Here is a 19,388-nt window from a genome sequence, read left to right on the forward strand (position 1 = left end):
ATAGGAATGGCTTGTTCCATTCCCTGTGACATGTAAGGGATTTTAATGAATCAGATAATGAAAAGAAAAGGGCATAAGTGAATATGGAATTAATAACCATTGGGGAAAACACATTAAAAATCAAGTTGAAAAGCTATCTTCATCGCAGCTCAGCATTCTGGCTCCTTCTTACTGGAACATGGTGGAGAATAGAAGAACCAGCCAGGATCAGCCATGCCCAAATATCAACCATGATGAGCAGGATATCCATTGATTGGGGCACAACATTATGGTCAAGTAACTGATTTTTTTTTTGGTGGGAGATAAGGGATATTAATTCCTTTCCTGTACAAAGACAGTCTCTTGCGGGCATAGTCCAGCTTCCTGTAATGTGACATCATAGTCCAGGTGTGACAGCTTCCGCCGTGGAAAGTTTGTAAGGAGCTCAAATCGTTCATTGGGATATCCTTTGAGTTGCACATGCTTGACTAAAGCCTGAGAAGGAAGAGACATTGCAGACATGTCAAGTGAGGTAAAGCAGGTTAAAAGGTAACCTCAAAGAGTTAAATAAAATATTTCTGAGCATTACTTCAGACAGAAAACTCAAAAGACAGGTACAGGACACTTGATGCACATTACAGAAAAGAACTAGGCATAGCATACAGCAACAGAACCAGACTATAATATCACTGTTCCTCTTAATCTCGCCCCAGGCAGAGCAAAGACCAAAAGCAGAAACGTCCCACCGGCTGCTTTTCAAACATAAGATCCTTTGTGTCCATTAAAATAACCAAGCCCAATGGCAGCGGTGCTCTGACATTACCCAACAAAAGTAGCTGTTGTTTAAAATTTGACCCACACAATGCGCTAGTCGATTGAAGAACATAGCGAGAATGGAGAGGGAAGTTAAGAGTAAAACAAAAGTTTAACTGGGGCCTTCAGGACCAGCGACGCTATGTGTCATTTACTGCCCCTGGTCTTTCTGTAATCTAACCAGTGCTAAGAAATGCTGACGAGTTAGCGGCATCTGATAATCTGTCCTTTAATGGGTTAGCACACGCACACCATTGTGGTTGGGCTCAGTAAAGGCAAGCGCTATATAAAACAATAAATAATAATAATGCAGGAGTGACAGGGTGAATAAATGGTCATCAAACAGACGACTTGACCGAAGGCAGGGGATGATATATTACATAACACATCAATTTATTTTTAAGGACTCCTACGAATTTACGCATTAACACCCTTCATCCCATCTTCCTTTAGCTCATCTCTCCTTGTCCCCTTCCTGCGATACTAACGAGGCTGGACCATCCCTAACAACGGCACCTTTACCTCTTGCATAATACACCCTAACTCCTTCTAGATTGTAAACTCCTTTGAGCAGTGCCCTCCTCACCTGTTTCTGTAAGTCATCTTGTTATGCTTTATACTAATTGTTATGTCCTGTCTACCCTTTGTATATCGCTGCAGAATATAATGGCGCTATATAAAACAATACACAACAATATTGTTGGAGTGGCAATGAAAGTTCTTGGAGCAAGTAAATCACAAGGGTGTATAAGAGGAATAGAGTAAAACACTGAACACATAATTACATGACAAGGACCCTTACCAGTAACTTGGCCTTTTCCGGTAATGAAATCTGTTCCCTTTTGCCATCTGGGTAACGGAGCATTAGTTTAGCTTTTGGTCCTATATTTCAAAATATAATAAAAAAGGGAATTTTAAAAAAGGAAGGGCATAATCAGCAAGACAAATAATGAAGAATTTCATGTTATAAAGTTGGAAGTTTATGGTGTCTACTACAATACAAACCAATTTTTATATTTAGTTAAGCATAGAATTTTTTCAGAAGAATGCCGGCTATCTGTAGTTTGGTTCAAAATTTGCTTAACATTAATTAATCTCAACGTCTAGATTGTAATATTGCGAGCAGGCCCCTGTTTACCTAATGTATAGCTTTGTCTTAGTTAATCAATTCTAGGTTTATTATACCCTTTTGAATGACAAAAAGGTACAGAAGCGTAAAATGCCGGCGCTGTGTAAATAAAATATAATGACACTACTGCGGTAAAATATTGCTTTATCCATTTCCTGGAAAAAAGTCAATTTAATCTCAAGGTTATTCTTGATTTTGCAAGGCTTGAAGCGGCAAAGTATAATGAAAAGTTTCTTTTCTGACACTTCTTGAGGATCACGTAACATATTTAACTACAATGTTTGGCTACCTCCCCCCCTTATCTAGTACAGAAAAGGTTGACAGGGTGACTCTTTCGTAATGTGTATCTGGTTAATTAATCATTTTAACAATAGTGCAAATTAAGCACAAATTATTTTAACATGACGGTGTTGATGTCCCCAGATACAGAACTCACCATTGGTCTCAGCGCCTTCTCCCGAGCACCCCGGTTTTTCATCAGCATGAACTGTGTTTGCTGGTTGGGATATGTGGTTTGCGATGTCTTCCTCTGTTTTTTCATTCTCAGCAGGCAGTGTCCTTTCCATTTCGTCCGTCCTGTGGTTTAGTTCTGTAACAGGGGAAATTGTTGGCTTGCTGTTGAAGTTCTCCTGTTCATTAGATGATTCCACATCGGGTTTGTCCTCGTCCTCATGGTCTGAACCACAGACGGAGATGAATTCCTCGCTCCCCGAGTATAACTCCGAGTCAGATTCCTCTTCGTAACGAGGCGTTCGCTTGTTGGCTGCAGAATCAAAATGTGTCTCCTGTAAGGAGGCACGGATAGCAGCCTCCAGCTGGCTATCCTCGCTGGCATCAATAAGGCTTTCCTGGAACAGAAGACATCCACATTTTTCATTGTTGCAGCTGGACTTATTTTTGTCAAGATACATACTGATATGAAATATCTGCTAGTTAAGACTCATTAGGGGCGATGTGTAGATGAAAGTACTCAAAATGTGACGTGTTTTTGTGATTATTTGCTTGAAAAACTAGAACCATCACAAGGACAAAAAAAGAATACAGTTGAAGAACAAAAAATGTTAGTAAAAAAAAATTGACTTTTTAAGAGTTCATTGTAAAAGGAAAATGTCATGCAATCATATCTATGGTTTGAGAACATGCAAAATCTGACCTTTTTTATCATGCATAAAAATGATCCAAGTAGGGCTGAAACAACGAATCGATAAAATCGATAATAATCGATAACGGAAATCGTTGTCGACGATTTCCGTTATCGATTAATCGAGTGATCGATTCGTTGTTGGAGCACTCGGCTCCTTTTACTTACCTCCGCGAGCGTTCCCCGCTTCCGCTACACGCGCCTTCTTTTAGTTGCGGTTCGCTCTGTGCGAGTGGCTCCGTTCGCACAGAGCGATTCGCGGGGGTGGGGGTGGGGTTTCAGGGGATGCAGGGCAGAGTGGGGGTGGGGGGGGCAGGCCAGGGTAGGAGACTGAGTGCAGGGCAGGGTGGGGGTGGGGATGCAGGGCAGGGTGTGAGTGTGGGGGCAGGGCAGGAGACTGGGTGCAGGGCAGAGTGGGGGTGGGGGTGCAGGGCAGAGTTGGAGACTGGGTGCAGGGCAGAGTGTGAGTGTGGGTGCAGAGCAGAGTGGGTGCAGGGTGTGAGTGTGGGGGCAGGGCAGAATGTGGGGGCAGGGCTGGGTGCAGGGCAGAGTTGGAGACTGGGTGCAGGGGCACAGTGCAAAGTGCCAGGGCTGGGTGCAAAGTGCCAGGGCTGGGTGCAAAGTGCCAGGGCTGGGTGCAAAGTGCCAGGGCTGGGTGCAAAGTTCTGGGTGCAAAGTGCCAGGGCTGGGTGCAAAGTGCCAGGGCTGGGTGCAAAGTGCCAGGGCTGGGTGCAAAGTGCCAGGGCTGGGTGCAAAGTTCTGGGTGCAAAGTGCCAGGGCTGGGTGCAAAGTGCCAGGGCTGGGTGCAAAGTGCCAGGGCTGGGTGCAAAGTGCCAGGGCTGGGTGCAAAGTGCCAGGGCTGGGGCTGGGTGCAAAGGGCTGGGTGCAAAGTGCTGGGTGCAAAGTGCCAGGGCTGGGTGCAAAGTGCCGGGTGCAAAGTGCTGGGTGCAAAGTGCCAGGGCTGGGTGCAAAGTGCCAGGGCTGGGTGCAAAGTTCTGGGTGCAAAGTGCCAGGGCTGGGTGCAAAGTTCTGGGTGCAAAGTGCCAGGGCCGGGGCAAAGTGCCGGGTGCAAAGTGCCAGGGGTGGGGCAAAGTGCTGGGTGCAAAGTGCCAGGGCTGGGTGCAAAGTGCCGGGTGCAAAGTGCCAGGTGCAAAGTGCTGGGTGCAAAGTTTCTTGAACAGTAATAGTCCACCTCTTTTCAGAATGTTTGGGGTTATTTTGTTTCATAAATATTGTGTTTGGGTTTTTGTACTTTGAAAATTGTTTTTTTATTACATCATAACAAAATAAGAATGTTAATGTAAATTTTAAGTTGTTTTTTAACATCCAGTTCATTAAATTATTTTAAATAAACAAAAAATGTGCATATTGTTTTTTTTATCCGATTAATCGATTAATCGAAAAAATAATCGGCCAACTAATCGATTATTAAAATAATCGTTAGTTGCAGCCCTAGATCCAAGCACCTTCACACAAAGTGTGACGCAGTCAAAACAAAGTGATTGGCTCAGATTTAGTGTTGGCATGAGGGTATTCGCTCAGGACAAACCCAAAGTAGATCTGGGCAGTGATGTTCCCTTAATATTAAATAAAACATTTTTCTAATTGTTTGGCAAAAAACTAATTTATACCTAGGTGTATAAAACCAAGCACCTGCATTTACAAACATTAGTGAAAAAATAGGTTGTTCTCAAGAGCTCAGTAAATTGAAGTGTAGTACTGTGATAGAATGACACCTATCATGAAATGTAATCCCTGCTTCATATTCCAACTGTAAGGGGTATTATCGGAAAGTGGAATTGTCGAGCCCTGACCTCGACCCCATCGAACACCTTTGGGATGGACTGGAACGGAGATTGTGAGCCAGGCCTTCTCGTCCAACATCAGTACCTGACCTCACTAATGCTCTACTGGATGGACGGGTGGAAATTCCCACAGAAACTCTCCGATACTTTCGTCCATATAGAGTGTGTGTGATTTATAATAAAAGTTAAGATATAAAAGTGCACCTGAAAGGGAATGCTAATCTTTGCAACTGCAAGCCCAACCCACAGAGGGAACTGTATTCCAAATACTTGAGTCTATAGGCACCAAATGACATACTATGACAATGCAAATATATGTAGGATCGACTAAAAGCATTTCCCTTCTTGCACAAATGATTGTATACATTTTGAAGATGAAACATTAATAGGTATTTCACAACCGTCTGTCTTCCAGAATATGTCACTTTTCTAATTCTCGCTTCTGTCTGTCCACAGCTGTTAACATTTAACCTTGTAATACCTCCCACACCTCCTCCACCAAAAAACATCACAAATCTGCTGAAACGTCCAAAGCTCCAATCCATCCTCGACACTGTAGCTAGACTAAACTTCCTCTGTCACCATTTCTCATCTTCCGCTCCTCTGTGCCAATAGCTCCATTGGCTTCCCATACCCTCCAGACAAATTCAAACTTTTAACCCTGACCTTCAGGGCCTTTACCAACTCAGCACCCCCGTTATATCTCTAATCTCCTATCCAAATGCACCCCCAATCATCCTCTTTTGTGTGAGATCTTAAATTATTTTACTGCCCCCGATTTTAACAGCAATATGGAATCTGCTGGCGCTATAGATCTGCTGAGCTAGGTGCCAATGACATATGGATCTTATTTTCTAATAACGCTTCCGTTGCATAATCAGGAACTGAAGAGACATAAAAATCTAACTTCAACAAATCCGATACCTGTTACCATGATGGAATAAACAGCACAGAAGGTTATTTGTTAAGCGTACGTTTCAGGAAACAAGAAACATTTCATGTCATAGACTTTATATTACGAAAGCTCGTCGGGCCAGAGTTTTTTCTGCAAGAAGGGCTGAGTTAGGCCTCCATAATGCTTAATTAAATTAGTAATTGGTCACTTATTTCATTTCACCACTTTAACCATGCAATAAGCAGGAGAAACTCTACAGCCCATGCACCTTTCAGAGTGTCAGAAACCAATGCAATTATAAGGAAAGTAGAACCTGCCACCAAGACCCGGTATGCCGGACAGTTTGCGGTCTCCCGAGCGCTCAGGTTGCGCATGTTGTGGACCAGGTGGACAGATTGTTAGGTGGGTCTGGTGATGATCCAGCGGTCATAGTTCACGTTGGTACTAATAACAAAGTCAATGGCAGGTAGCGAGTCCTTAAAAGATTTTAGGGAACTAGGTGACAAACTTAGGGAAATTACAATTTCAGAATATTTTCTGGCTATACCAGGGAGGAAGCAGGAGCTTAGGGAGATAAATGCATGGAAGCCAAAGTTGAGAAGGAAGGATTTGAGTTTTTAAAGAACTTGGCAGACTTTGCAGTTGGGTCTAGCAGTAATGGTGGCTGCAGTACCGGTGGAAAGGTTATTTAGAGTGTTGTAGGAGCTTTTAAACAAGAGTGTGGTGATGAGGGTGCAGCTAGCATTAAAGGAGTAGCCAGTGTAGGTTTAGGGCAGGGCTTAGCTTTGGGAATTTGGGAAAGGAGTGGTGGGATAAGCGTAGATACAGAAAATGCTAATCCTCAACATGTTGTGACAGGTAGCTTGAAGGTGATGTGTACAAAATGTCTGTAGTTTAGGGAATATGATAAAATGAGTGACAGGAGGCAGAAGGTTGTAGTTAATGGTGTATATTCAGAGGAAGAACTTTTATTATTTTATTTTTTTATTTTTATTATTATCGGGATAACTCAGGGATCAGTATTGGGACTTGTACTTTTTATTTGTGATATTGCAGAAGGTTTAATGGTAACGTGTGTATTTCTGCAGATGATACAAAGTTTTGCCACAGGGTAGACCTTCTGAGTGGAACAATTTAAATTGGAAAAAGTAAAATAGAAAAATGGTTGAGATTCTGGCAGCTGCAGCTTAATGTTGATAAATGTAAAATAATGCACTTGGGGTGTAAAAATCCCAAGGCAGCGTAGGGCGAGATGGACTTGGGGGTAATTATCTCTGAGGACTTAAAATGTAAGCATAATAAAAAGAGAGACGGTTATGCCATTTTACAGATATCTGGTCAGGCATCACCCAGAGTATTGTGTCGTTCTGGAGATCCCATCTAATGACACATTGAGGAGAATTCAAACGAGGGCTACAAAAATGGTAAGTGGTTTGCAGGGTATAAAAAATATCAGGAAAGGCTAAGGGGTCTTAATATGTATGGCTTGGAGGAAAGAAGAGAGAGTGGGAGATGTGATAGAAACATTTAAAAACGTAAATGGATTTAACAAAGTACAGGAGGTAAGCTTATTGAAATGAGGAGTAATGTTAGAACAAGAGGTCATAGTCTAAAAAGGAGGGTCAGAGGGTAAGAAAGTTCTTCTTTACTGAGAGTGTAGTAAACAGAATGGAACAGTCTCCACGCAGAAGTGGTTTATATTAGTGCAGTGAGGGAAATCACTGGGATAGAAAATGCATGGGACAGACATAAAGATATCCTCAATATGGGCCCAGACCAAGGACTGATAGGGGTAAGAATCTATTCCATAAGGAAAAATGGGCAAACTAGATGGGCCAAATGGTTCTTTTCTACAGTCAAAATCTATGTTTGTATGTTTTAATACACAGGTACATCAGTTGCTGCTATTAACAAGCAATAGTTGATGAATACTTACAGATCGCAATCTTTTCTTGGGGGGGCTGGTTGATAGTCCATCAAGCTGCCCGTGTTCCCCTAAAAACCCTGTAACTTGCTCCAGGAAGGAGGTCACATCCAGCTGGTGCCATTCCACCATTTTCTGTCCTATGTATTGAAAACAAGAGAACAAAGTTACATAACTTTGGCAATCAATAAAACTTGCAAGAATCAAAATAAACCGTCTGGGCTTTCCGCTGATAATCGTAGGCATAACCCTTGCAGCAGGTAAATTACTAACCTGTACGAGGATCCAATATGGAGACATACGGAAATTGTGGCAGCTTGTAGAACTGAATGTATCTTTGTCCCTCCTCGCTGTCATGGTAAACCTGTGAGAACACAGAACATAATGTCCTGAAACAGTAGTGATAGCGTATTTAGCAACAATGCAAACTTGACTACCGCATAGGGCCCGTAGCAAAGTGGGGCCACAGTAGCAGAGTCCCAAATGTGCACTCAACTGTGGTACATATTTACCTATGAGACTAACACGAGTTTTAAATGTTGCCAAGTATGTCATCCCCTAAAGAAAAAACTATTTTTTACTCACAATTAAATAAATTTCTTGTAGACCTGGACAGGTGGGTTATATCATCAGACATCTCTAAAGGCAGGGGTAAAATAATAACCTTTCTTATTTATCTTCCCTCCCTTTGAGTACAGTTCCTTTACCTACTCACTAAAGATCAGCTGACACTTAGCCAAGCCAAACAGATGGAATGGACAGTAGTTGGACACAGATAAAGAAACAAAGGACGGGGCTTCCAGCATTGGCTTTGGGCCTGTGAGAAAAAGGTGCATAACATTTCCCTCCAGCCTAAGTGGAACATTAGTCCTGCAGGAGCACAAGTCCGGAATTCTTCAGAAGGGAAGGTATGTGGCCATCAGGAAGGACATTTGGTACCTGGAAACCAGATCCCATGCCCAAGAGATTATTGACAGGGAATGATTCTAGGGAGACACCCAACATCTCACCAGGAGGTAAATTAAGGGATTGGGTCTTTGCGTTTAGTTCTGGTGGCTTTTGTTTGTTTTTAAATATGACAACCTTCCTGCTGTTTATGTCAAAAGGATTGGTAGAAAAAGGGAACACGTGGGAAAAGCTGTTCTGGAAAATGGTCCTCCCAGCATATTGGGGAAAGACGGACTTAATATTCAGTCCAAAAAGACAAATCTACTGTTTAAGGCAGCCCTAGAAGCAAGTGTTTCAATATGGTGTTCCTGAACTTCAAACCATATGGTTCTACTCCACTGAGAGGTAATATCATATCTAAGGCCGCAAAACTAACGAAAGAGATGGCCTTGTGAATCTAGCACAGCTTCTAGTTGAATTGGTACAGGTCAAATTATTGTAGCTCTAGAGGCTATCACACAAAAAGCACTAAGCGTTGTTATCCAGGCTATGGCTACTACATGACTAAGGTGCTAAGGAAGCAAGGCAGAAGCCCTGATGGAGTGTAAAAATATTTTAAACAAATGGGCCCTTAAAGAAGGCAGAATCTTTACATTGTAATGTGGTGCAGCAAGGCAGTCTAGCTATGATGGGGTAGGTCTCGTGACATTTATTGGCAAAATCCTCAGGAACAGGATACAGAAGAATTTTGAAGAAATATCCTCTTCAGGGACCTTCCACTTCTTAATCCTAGTCAAGTGTCTTGTAGACTGGTAAAGTATGGGTGGAGTGAGGATGCTGACCCTAAAGAATGCTTCTCCCTTGGCCAGTGTAAGAGCTTGGTCTGAGATGCTTAGGGCAGATCGCACAAGTTTAAGTAAAAAGATTTACTGAGATCTGTGTCGGATTGGAGGCATAAGAATGAAACTGTAGTTGGACGGCTGGTGTCTGTAGCTGGACTGGAACAAGTTCTGGCTTGCTTTAAGTACTACCTGTGTAAGTTAGAGAGGGGTTCTTAGTAGTTTGTTTCAAACATTGTGTACAAACTCAGAAGCACTGGAAACCACACAGGCCAGTGACCATGCCTCGGGACTCTAATTATTGTCTAAGGGCATGAAGCCCAGAAAACAAGCTGGAATGCCAGGGATCCTGCAGGAGTCAGATAAGTTGTAGCCTTCATTGTAAGTTATCACAATACGGTCACCAATATGTCACTAATATGGCCTAATAGCTATGAAGCACAAGATGACCGGCTACATAATGATGCACTTTGCAGTTTAAACTTCTGTCTGTGTGGAATGTGTGGAGAAAAAAAACAGGGCATCTCCTCGGCTGAAACACGAGCAAGGAAAATTGAAATTAGGCTCCCAAGCAAGCTTCAGGGACCGTGCTGGACGTGCTGTGAAGCTTTCCGATATTTTGTGGTGTATTGGATTTACTGCTTTTGGTGGCTGCAACTTTTAGCCAGGGAAGAAACCTCCAAACATCTAAAGCTCCCGCACAAGGAGGTGCTCTGTTAAGCACATGTCCTTTCTGTGATTTCTGGCAGTCTACTAGCAGTGATTTGTTAATGGATTCTGATTCGGCTCTCCTGCTACAGCTGCCCTCGGGACGTGACGTCCAACAAAAAGTTCCACTTCGGAGAACCACTAGATGGTGCTAAAGCTAATTCACTAAAGAGAAAAAAATTAAATAAAATTCAGAAAAGTGAAACTAAATAAATAAGACCGGTGCCTGATGTGACTGCTATGGGACCTACCAACTGTCAACACCAGGTCGGAAGACTGGCCTGAGGCATCTATTAAACTTTTCCACTTGGTCAGGCAGGCTGCCAATGAGGGGAAGGGCCCAATTCAGCTTGCTAAAGAGGAGTAAATCAGACTCTTGTAAAATAAAAACTTACTCCCAACTTAAAGTAAAGAAAAAAAAACAATTTCCAGAGGATCCAACATGCTTCTGGAGCTTTCTGCAAGCAGGGTGCGGTTATATCCATGGGAGAGAGCAGCAAAAACAAATATTCTTTGCCAGCCTCCAGACACGACAAAGGATATAACCCACTTTTCCTGCGCACAAGGGACCACAAGGGAAAAACCACACTGGGATCATTTACTGCACTGAAAAAATTATCTTGCTAAATTACAGAAATGTTGTATTTTTTTTTTGTCAAATTGGCCATCACAACACAAACTTTTTGAATGTTTAATTTTCTTATAGACGCAGGGTCATAATAAATAAATGCCACATACAGAAGAGACCATTATTACATTATATTGCTAAGTTCTATGCAGAATGTTGCAATACAATGACATGTCCGCTTACCATACCGAGCGCTGTGCATGTAAGCCCACTTCATTACATGACAGCAAAAATCTAAACTATGCTTTGCAAATCCCAGTTACAGACTGCCGTATACACGAGTTTTATGATAAATTTGGCAAAAACAACTATGTGCACATTTGAAGCACACCTGTAATCACAAATGCATGTGCAATTTTGGGGCCAGAAAGGTAAATGTCACCTTGGCAAACGGAAAAAAAGGGTAGCATAAAAATGTATGTCAAATGACTGGGATTTGTCGAGCCCCAAAGTTACAATTAAACAAAGGGAAAGCAAGATGTCTAATGGTTGATGATGAGGCTTTGAAATGGTTTCTGTAATGGGTGATATTGCAGCAGAGCTCAGGAGAAGTTCGCTTACCTGCCAGAAGATGAAATGCTCTCGTATAAGTGTCTTCACAGAATCATTGCTCCAGATGTCCCTATTTAAGCACTGGCATGCGAAATCCTGCACATTCTGAATGTTAATCATTAGCCATTTGTTCTGTAACTGCCCACAATCCTTGGCCTGAAAAGCAACACTGTTTATTAGTCTATATATCTTTTGATATTAATACACAATACATTTTTAAATGTTTTATGTACGTTACACTAAACATACAGTTTCAAAAGAGTACATTTCTAAACACTATCACCTTGGCTGCAACAGCTCTCTGGGCTTGGTTTTGGTTAAGACCAAATGTATTTTGTCTTTTCAAGGGGTGTACAGAGAATGACTTGGGCAACTGAACATAAGGTTGGACAAGTTAGGAACAAGATACTAATCTGAGTGAGCCCCCAGGAGTCATCCTAACTAGGCATATGTTATCGATTCACGGTGTGGCTTGACACGTCTGCATGATGGAGCACAGAGTATTGGCTGGTAAGTGGATTTATTTTTAACTTGAGTCATACATTGGGATCTGGAAATATTACTTTTTTTGGTCTGTCTCAGCTACAATTTTGTTTTTTGTTCTTGTTTCTTGTCACAGGAAAAGTCAAAGTGTATCTGGGTCCTAGGGAGTTTTTCAACTTCTTAAGACCTTTGATTTTGCTGGGGGGGATTGAGAGGAGGTTTTCTGGATGCTGTCTTCTTGTACTGATGTCTACAGACTCTATGTAGGAGGGCAGTAGCTGAGGGCCCTGGTCACGACAAAGAGCTCCATAGATGTGGGTGAAGCAAACCAAACCTCTTGTCTAGACTTCTATTCAAAGAGTGGTCCCCAAAGCATCCAAAGGGGCACCTCAGATGTGATGACAGATCATCACAGAATTCAGAAACTACATAGTAAAGTTAGGAGAAAACCTCAATCTTTAAGGAGCCTGGATGGAACAAAACCTTAGGGCGCAATATATGAAAGTATAAGTTAGGCACCTGCAGTAACTTGGTTACTAAAACTTGCTCAGCCCTAGCTATGGTGAGTGCATCGATTCCGATTCCGATGAATACAGAAGTACATTAGCAGAAGCAATGCAATTAGCAGTATATTCATACAGTGTTTTGTTGAAATCTCAGTCCTCAACTACACAAAATGAATACTCTGCTCGGTAGATTCTATGAGCAGCTCAGCCGTTCGTGAATTTCCAATGTTGGTGCACACTGACAGCTAATCTTCTATGTTTGAAAATGAGATTGTTGGCGCTATATAAATAAAAGATAATAATATTTGTTAATTCAGAGATATTTGTATACATCACAGGAACTGTAGTTCCAACTATATTATGGGCCTCGGGATCTGCTTTACAACGTTTCACCACTGAACAATTAAAAAAACACAAACAACCAAAAAAGCCATAAAAATGGCCCGAATATTTATTAAGGGCCAACTCACAGTTTCAGAGAATTTACAGGTCTTCATACTAGCTGAGGGGGTCCTGACATTTCAGACAGCTGTCAAGCTTTCTTCACTTAGACAAATTACTTCTTTTTAGATGGTCTGAAATTAGAAAAACATGGGTAATAGCAGAACTGCCTATGCTATTATCATGTTTATTCTGTTTCAGCACTCCTAAAAAGTAACAAGGAACCCAATATAATGATATTTCACTTTGTTTTTGCATTTGTTTTTACAGAACAAAACAGTACCTGGAAGAGGGCTGACCAATTGGCCACCCTTTTAAGAATGCATTCATGTCTCGAGGTTCAAGAGAACCTTTAATTGTAATGACAAGCCTGTGAATATATCCATTACCATTTTAATTAGGATGGATTATTATCACAAACAGCTAAGCTTTAACCCCTTAAAGGACAATGTATTTTGAGCCTGTACATGTACGGGCTTTGTCATTAAGGGGTTAACACAGTACTGCAACATACATTCTCCAGAAACATCCCACATGAAGTCACGCATACTAAGCGCTAGCAATGAGACTTAATGTGGAACACCGGTATTTAAGTAGATTCGCCAAACTTTGTTTCCAGGCATAATGTTTGAAAATGTTTCCAATAGTTCAAACATGTCCAGGAACATTCTGCAGCATATACAATGCTGAAATAGAGATCAGCAAGCTGATTTTTATCTGGTATTAATATTGGTAAAATATTTCAGTTATTAACATTGAGGACAAACAAAAACTATAAAAATGTCTGCTTAATGACAATCCAGCGTACTTACTGTCTCAAAACTGCCTTTATGCATAAGGTCAATTGGTGGTCGGAAGAGGTCAGCAAGTGTTGTGAGCTTCTTATCCACAGCTCCTCCATTCCGCAGCTCCTGCTCTTGACGGACTGCAGTAGCCCAAATGGGGAATAAATATGATTATAGAAGACTGCCAGAGATGAGCATACTAGAGATAAATACATCCAGTTTCATAATTACTAAATAAATGCATTAGACTACTGTGTCACAGGTGTGTATTGGAAACCCTAGGCAAGCACATGCTTCAATGTTGGCATAGGTTTGGTTTGTCCCATTGGGAAGCGAATAGGAACACAACCCGGCGGCCCCCGAGATGTAGGCTAACAAAATACTTTTTTTTTTTGTTTGTTTGTTTTTGCAAACAAGTGCTCCACCAAGCTACCGCGAGATAATTACGGTACCCCATGGTACTACAGGCCATTGTTCTATTACAAAATGTATAGAAGTATGCCAAAACGATGCATTTGCTTCATAATATTTATTGACTCATCATACATGTTGACCACCTAATAAGTTATTTAACCTGCAAAATGACAAACATGTCCAAAGGTCAGGAAAAGTGGCGACTGCTTCATGTTTACAAATGCCCCAGAACTGATGGTCATAAATATGGCTAACTATATGGTTAAGTGATATATTATTTAAGTCCTGTATTTAAAGTAGACTGTTAAGCTAGACATATACTTACTGGTTTCAGTCTGGAAGTCCCGGAAACCATCAAATATTGAACGAGCCGGTCTTCGTCTTTTAGGAGCTTAACGAGGAAGGAAATAAAATATATAGGTTGGTACAGCTATACCACCATATACATTTGAGAATTAAACTAATACTATGCACTAACTATGTGTTTGTAAGAATTAACCCATTGTAATGCGCTGCAGAATATGATGGCAGTCAATAAAAGTAACTAGATGTTTGTGTCCATTCTACAAAGTGTGGCATATGTTGGCAGTGCAGATAACAATAATATACATTACTTAGGTAGTTTGTACAATCCCAAATGCTTTTGCTTGTCTGATCGGTGTTTGCTTAGCTAATGCATTTAGACATTGCTCAGACTCTGTTAAACACATGCTATTATTATTCATTGATTTATATGTCACCACCATATTCTGCAGCGCTGTACAATGGGTAAACAGGAACATAAATAGTACATAATTTCAACCTACAGAAACAAAAGGTAACTGCTTTACTGGGCTTACAATCTACAAGGAGTTGGGGAATATTACACAGAAGGTAAAAGTGTTATTCGTTGTGATAAACCAATCAGGAGAGTATAACCCAGTATAAAGACTGGATGAAGAGATAATATTGCCGGACATAACTGCAGTCCTACTGCAGGACAGAGAATAAGAAAGGTGAGCTACAGGTGGGTGGGAGGGAAGGGAGTCTAATAGGCTGGGGAAGAGCATTCCAAGGAATGGGGGCAGCCCTTGAGGAATCTTGCGGGCGAGCATGAGAAGTGTTAATAAGCGCGAATGACAAAGACTGACGGATGAGCGGAGATACTGGAAGGAATGTATTTAGATATCAGTAGGGAGATGTAAGTAGGGCTGAAACAACGAATCGATAAAATCGATAATCGATAACAGAAATCGTTGTCGACGATTTCCGTTATCGATTAATCGAGTGATCGATTCGTTGTTTACTTACCTCCGCGAGCGTTCCCCGCTTCTGCAGTCTCCGCCTTCTTTTAGTTACGTGACGCGTTCCGGAGGTAAGTATTCTTCATGTCTGCGCGAATCGCTCTGTGCGAGTGGCTCCATTCGCACAGAGCGATTCGCGGGGGTGGGGGTGGGGTTTCAGGGGATGCAGGGCAGGGTGTGAGTGTGGGTGCAGGGCAGAGTGGGGGTGGGGATGCAGGGCAGGGTGTGGGGGCAGGAGACTGGGTGCAGGGCAGAGTGGGGGTGGGGATGCAGGGTGTGAGTGTGGGTGCAGGGCAGAGTGGGAGACTGGGTGCAGGGCAGGGTGTGAGTGTGGGTGCAGGGTGTGAGTGTGGGTGCAGGGCAGAGTGGGTGCAGGGCAGAGTGGGTGCAGGGTGTGAGTGTGGGGGCAGGGTGTGAGTGTGGGGGCAGGGCTGGGGGCAGGGCAGAGTTGGAGACTGGGTGCAGGGGCAGAGTGCAAAGTGCTGGGTGCAAAGTGCCAGGGCTGGGTGCAAAGTGCCAGGGCTGGGTGCAAAGTGCTGGGTGCAAAGTGCCAGGGCTGAGGCAAAGTACTGAGTGCTGGGTGCAAAGTGCTGGGTGCAAAGTGCCAGGGGTGGGTGCAAAGTGCTGGGCGCAAAGTGCCAGGGCTGGGCGCAAAGTGCCAGGGCTGGGCGCAAAGTGCCAGGGCTGGGTGCAAAGTGCCAGGGCTGGGTGCAAAGTTCTGGGTGCAAAGTGCTGGGTGCAAAGTGCCAGGGCTGGGGCAAAGTTTCTTGAACAGTAATAGTCCACCTCTTTTCAGAATGTTTGGGGTTATTTTGTTTCATAAATATTGTGTTTGGGTTCTTGTACTTTGAAAATATTGTTTTTTATTACATCATAACAAAATAAGAATGTTAATGTAAATTTTAAGTTGTTTTTTTAACATCCAGTTCATTAAATTATTTTAAATAAACGAAAAATTTGCATATTGTTTTTTTTTATCCGATTAATCGATTAATCGAAAAAATTATCGGCCAACTAATCGATTATTAAAATAATCGTTAGTTGCAGCCCTAGATGTAAGTTAGGGAACCACTATGAAGATTTTTGACATACTATGTCTTAACTCACCACCAAACATTTCAGGCTCCACAAGGATTTCTTGCTTTTGTGGAATTGGTGCTCTGACGTCATCTCTAGAATAAAAAATAAATGGGGGTATATTTTTTCCATGTTAAAAGCAGTATTAAAATAAAAGAATGTTCCATAAGTGTACTTAAAGCCATTAAATAGTCTAGGGAGATTCTAATAATCTTAAACCTACTTGATTACAGAAGAAACACGTTCCACTAGTTGTGTATTCACCATTAATTTAAGAGGGATAAAACATTAAACAAGATGTGGATGCTCTATATTTATATGGTGTTATTATTGTGTTAGATATGGGAAATCAAAAAACATTCCAGTGGTTTTTACCAATTTCGCAACATTTTGCATCTTAATACAGAGTTGTTCTCTTTAAATATAAACACAACTTGATTTCCTTACTCAGTGGAAGGGTGAGCTGTAGAAGTCCCAGCCGAGCTGGTACTAGGCTCCTCCGCCATGCCACCTCCATCCAGGAACATGGTGACTGCCATCTCCAGGTTATGATTACATGCTTCTAACATGTGCTTACCCACACTTTCACCGGCACCTGCAAACAATACAAAACCAATGAAGAAAAGCAGTCTTACTGCAAAGCCCTATAGCTACAACACCTGCAGACATTAACATCTCTCTACGTCTTACCAGTGAGTGATAAAAATGACCAAACGTTTTATCAGATGCAAAAGAAGGCATCAGTTATGCAATATAACAAATATAGACATCACCAACCCAAGAGTTTTTCCTAAGTATAGCTATATATCCAGACAGATGAAGACAGTCAAATGGAGCAGAGTGAGTGTGAGGAAGCATTATTCACTAAACCATGAACTGGTACATACACTACAGTGAGATGTAGTTTTCTGGCTCATCAATGTGTATTATGGAGACCCAACTCATGCAAGTCTGTCATGCAGGAGACGTGCAACAAATACATAAAAACTAAATCTGTGAGATCACTAACCACAATGTTGGTCCCTCAGCTACATTGCTACATGTGTGGTTTTCTTTACAAAAAGGGCAGTATCTTTTTTTTCATTTCCTTCATTTAATATGTTAAAGACCCCAGGATTTCTCTGACAATTGCTATAGAGAACTGCTTGCCCCCCTCCACTCGGCTGGCACCTTTGCAAGTGTAACAAACTCTACATGCTGATGGCACGAGTGCCGTAACAGAAGGATCTCTGCTGACCCCAGCTACAAGGTCAGAAGCACGTAGAAGCCCCTGTGCCTGGATGATCTGTGTTCTTACTGCAACAATTCACATAGAAATGCTGCCTCCTAACACTAGTGACAAACCCTAGCCCGATACTACGGTGTATACGTACACACAGGTGTTATTATGGTTCTCACACTCCAAATGCATTCTTCTCTAGGGGGGCCGTGTCCAAGATTAATAAAAAGAATATTGTAATGCACCCGATTCTCAATGCTGCTTGGCACATCAGGGCCTTGCGTATTTTGTTTCTTCTTCTTCTTATTATAATAATAATAGTAAAAACAGCTAAATAAATGAATGCATTTAATTAATGTTTACACGGCTGTAAATACATTAGGTATAATTTACTGGGAGCCATAAGAAAATGTAGAATAAATGGTTATACTGAACCAAAAGATCAAAACCATAATATGTAAATAATGTTATAGTCACAATATGTCAGGTGTAGCTATGTTGGGCCCTGTACAATATTTTAACATGTATATATATATATATACACACACACGTGTTTTATTATTTTGTAAATGGTTCTACAACCACATAAATCGATTCCCGCACCAGTTTATTACCAGGTACCAGATTAGTAACTCTTTACTTTTTGCCGGTAATAAAATCACCCAATCTGTTCAATTTTGGAACACTTATTATGTTTAATAATTATAAAAAGAGGAGAAGACAATAAAGCAGAAGGTTCTACTTGGATAATGAATCTTCTAGATAGTAAGCATGTTATCTAATGTATGGGTTGGTCAGTTCTAGTTCTGTTATACCCATTGATTGTATGGACGGTAAGTAAAGCAAATTGTCGGTGCTTCATAAAGGCCCCCTTCCATGCAGGATAGAAAGACAAATACCACAAGATGTATTGACATATATCACTTTATTACTAGAATATAATCAGCGCCGTCTGCCAGCTGTCAGGTGAGTAATACTGTGACACGTTTATTGGAGCGGACCCTTAGCTTTCTACATTCAGTTGGGAGATTCCTCTTCCACATCTTTCTGCTGCTCCGACTATGCGGTTACTCTACTAAAAAGAGCTGTCAGATACGGTATAAGTTTACACTCCCTCCCTCTATCAATTCTTTACTATCCGGTAAGCGGAATTATACGCGAATTCACTAGCAAGCTTCCCGGTGACGCACCCTGCCCAACATCTCACCGGTTATGGCTGTGAACTCCCTTAGGAGCTGCGCGGACACCCCACCATCCGCCTCCATCTTCCCCGCGCCAAACAACAACAATCACTGACGTCACGGCGCCTCAGCGAAACGCAGGCGTCGTCACCTCACGCACGCGCTTTGCAAGGGTTTCATTTTTTTTGTCAACAAGCTTAATTTTGAACACACAACCTGTCACAGGGACATGTTGCTTGAGGTAGTTGCGCGGTTGTCGTTTCCTGTAAATTCGTGATCTCGCTATCGCTAAATGGAAATGTACGTGCATTTTATACAGCCCCGTATAGTGCATATAATTATTGCAGAGTCAGCAGCAGATCTTCTTGAAGCAGATACATATAATACATTATTAACCCCTTCAATCCCAGGGGTTTTTGGTACCTCAAGTCCCGGAGCAATTTGGCCATTTTTGCGGTATGTCGGTTTAGCGATGATTCTCTTTTCCTGTGAATAGTGTACCCATGTAAACTATATATTCAGGTGTCCAGGTTTCAGAAATACCTAATTTATATAGATTTTCCATACTTTCCCAGCACCAGGGAACATACTATAAGTACATTTATTGTAGAATGTTTATGCTTATGGCTTAATGGGTTTGGGGGCTGTGAACGGGGGGCAGGAGGGTTATACTGGGTAGATGTTATGCTAGGGCAATG

The 19,388-nt window shown here is 41.8% G+C and overlaps 1 protein-coding gene across 1 annotated transcript; it reads right to left on the reverse strand.

Annotated features, from left to right (window-relative positions):
* Positions 1-312: 312 nt before the first annotated feature.
* Positions 313-18,774, reverse strand: LOC149288188 (UBX domain-containing protein 7-like). The gene is made up of 11 exons (XM_089492070.1): positions 18,717-18,774; positions 16,738-16,885; positions 16,321-16,385; positions 14,256-14,321; positions 13,544-13,656; positions 11,311-11,457; positions 7,960-8,050; positions 7,699-7,826; positions 2,358-2,769; positions 1,595-1,674; positions 313-474 (listed from the first exon to the last, which is right to left on the reverse strand). Exons 1-11 carry the CDS (start codon positions 18,772-18,774, stop codon positions 313-315), a joined length of 1,470 nt encoding a protein of 489 aa, XP_089348196.1.
* Between the last annotated feature and the right edge of the window lie 614 nt (positions 18,775-19,388).

The sequence above is a fragment of the Sceloporus occidentalis genome, unplaced genomic scaffold (assembly GCF_023333645.1).
Source record: "Sceloporus occidentalis isolate IW3139 unplaced genomic scaffold, rSceOcc1.0.p SCAF_53, whole genome shotgun sequence".
NCBI classification, from domain to species: domain Eukaryota; kingdom Metazoa; phylum Chordata; class Lepidosauria; order Squamata; family Phrynosomatidae; genus Sceloporus; species Sceloporus occidentalis.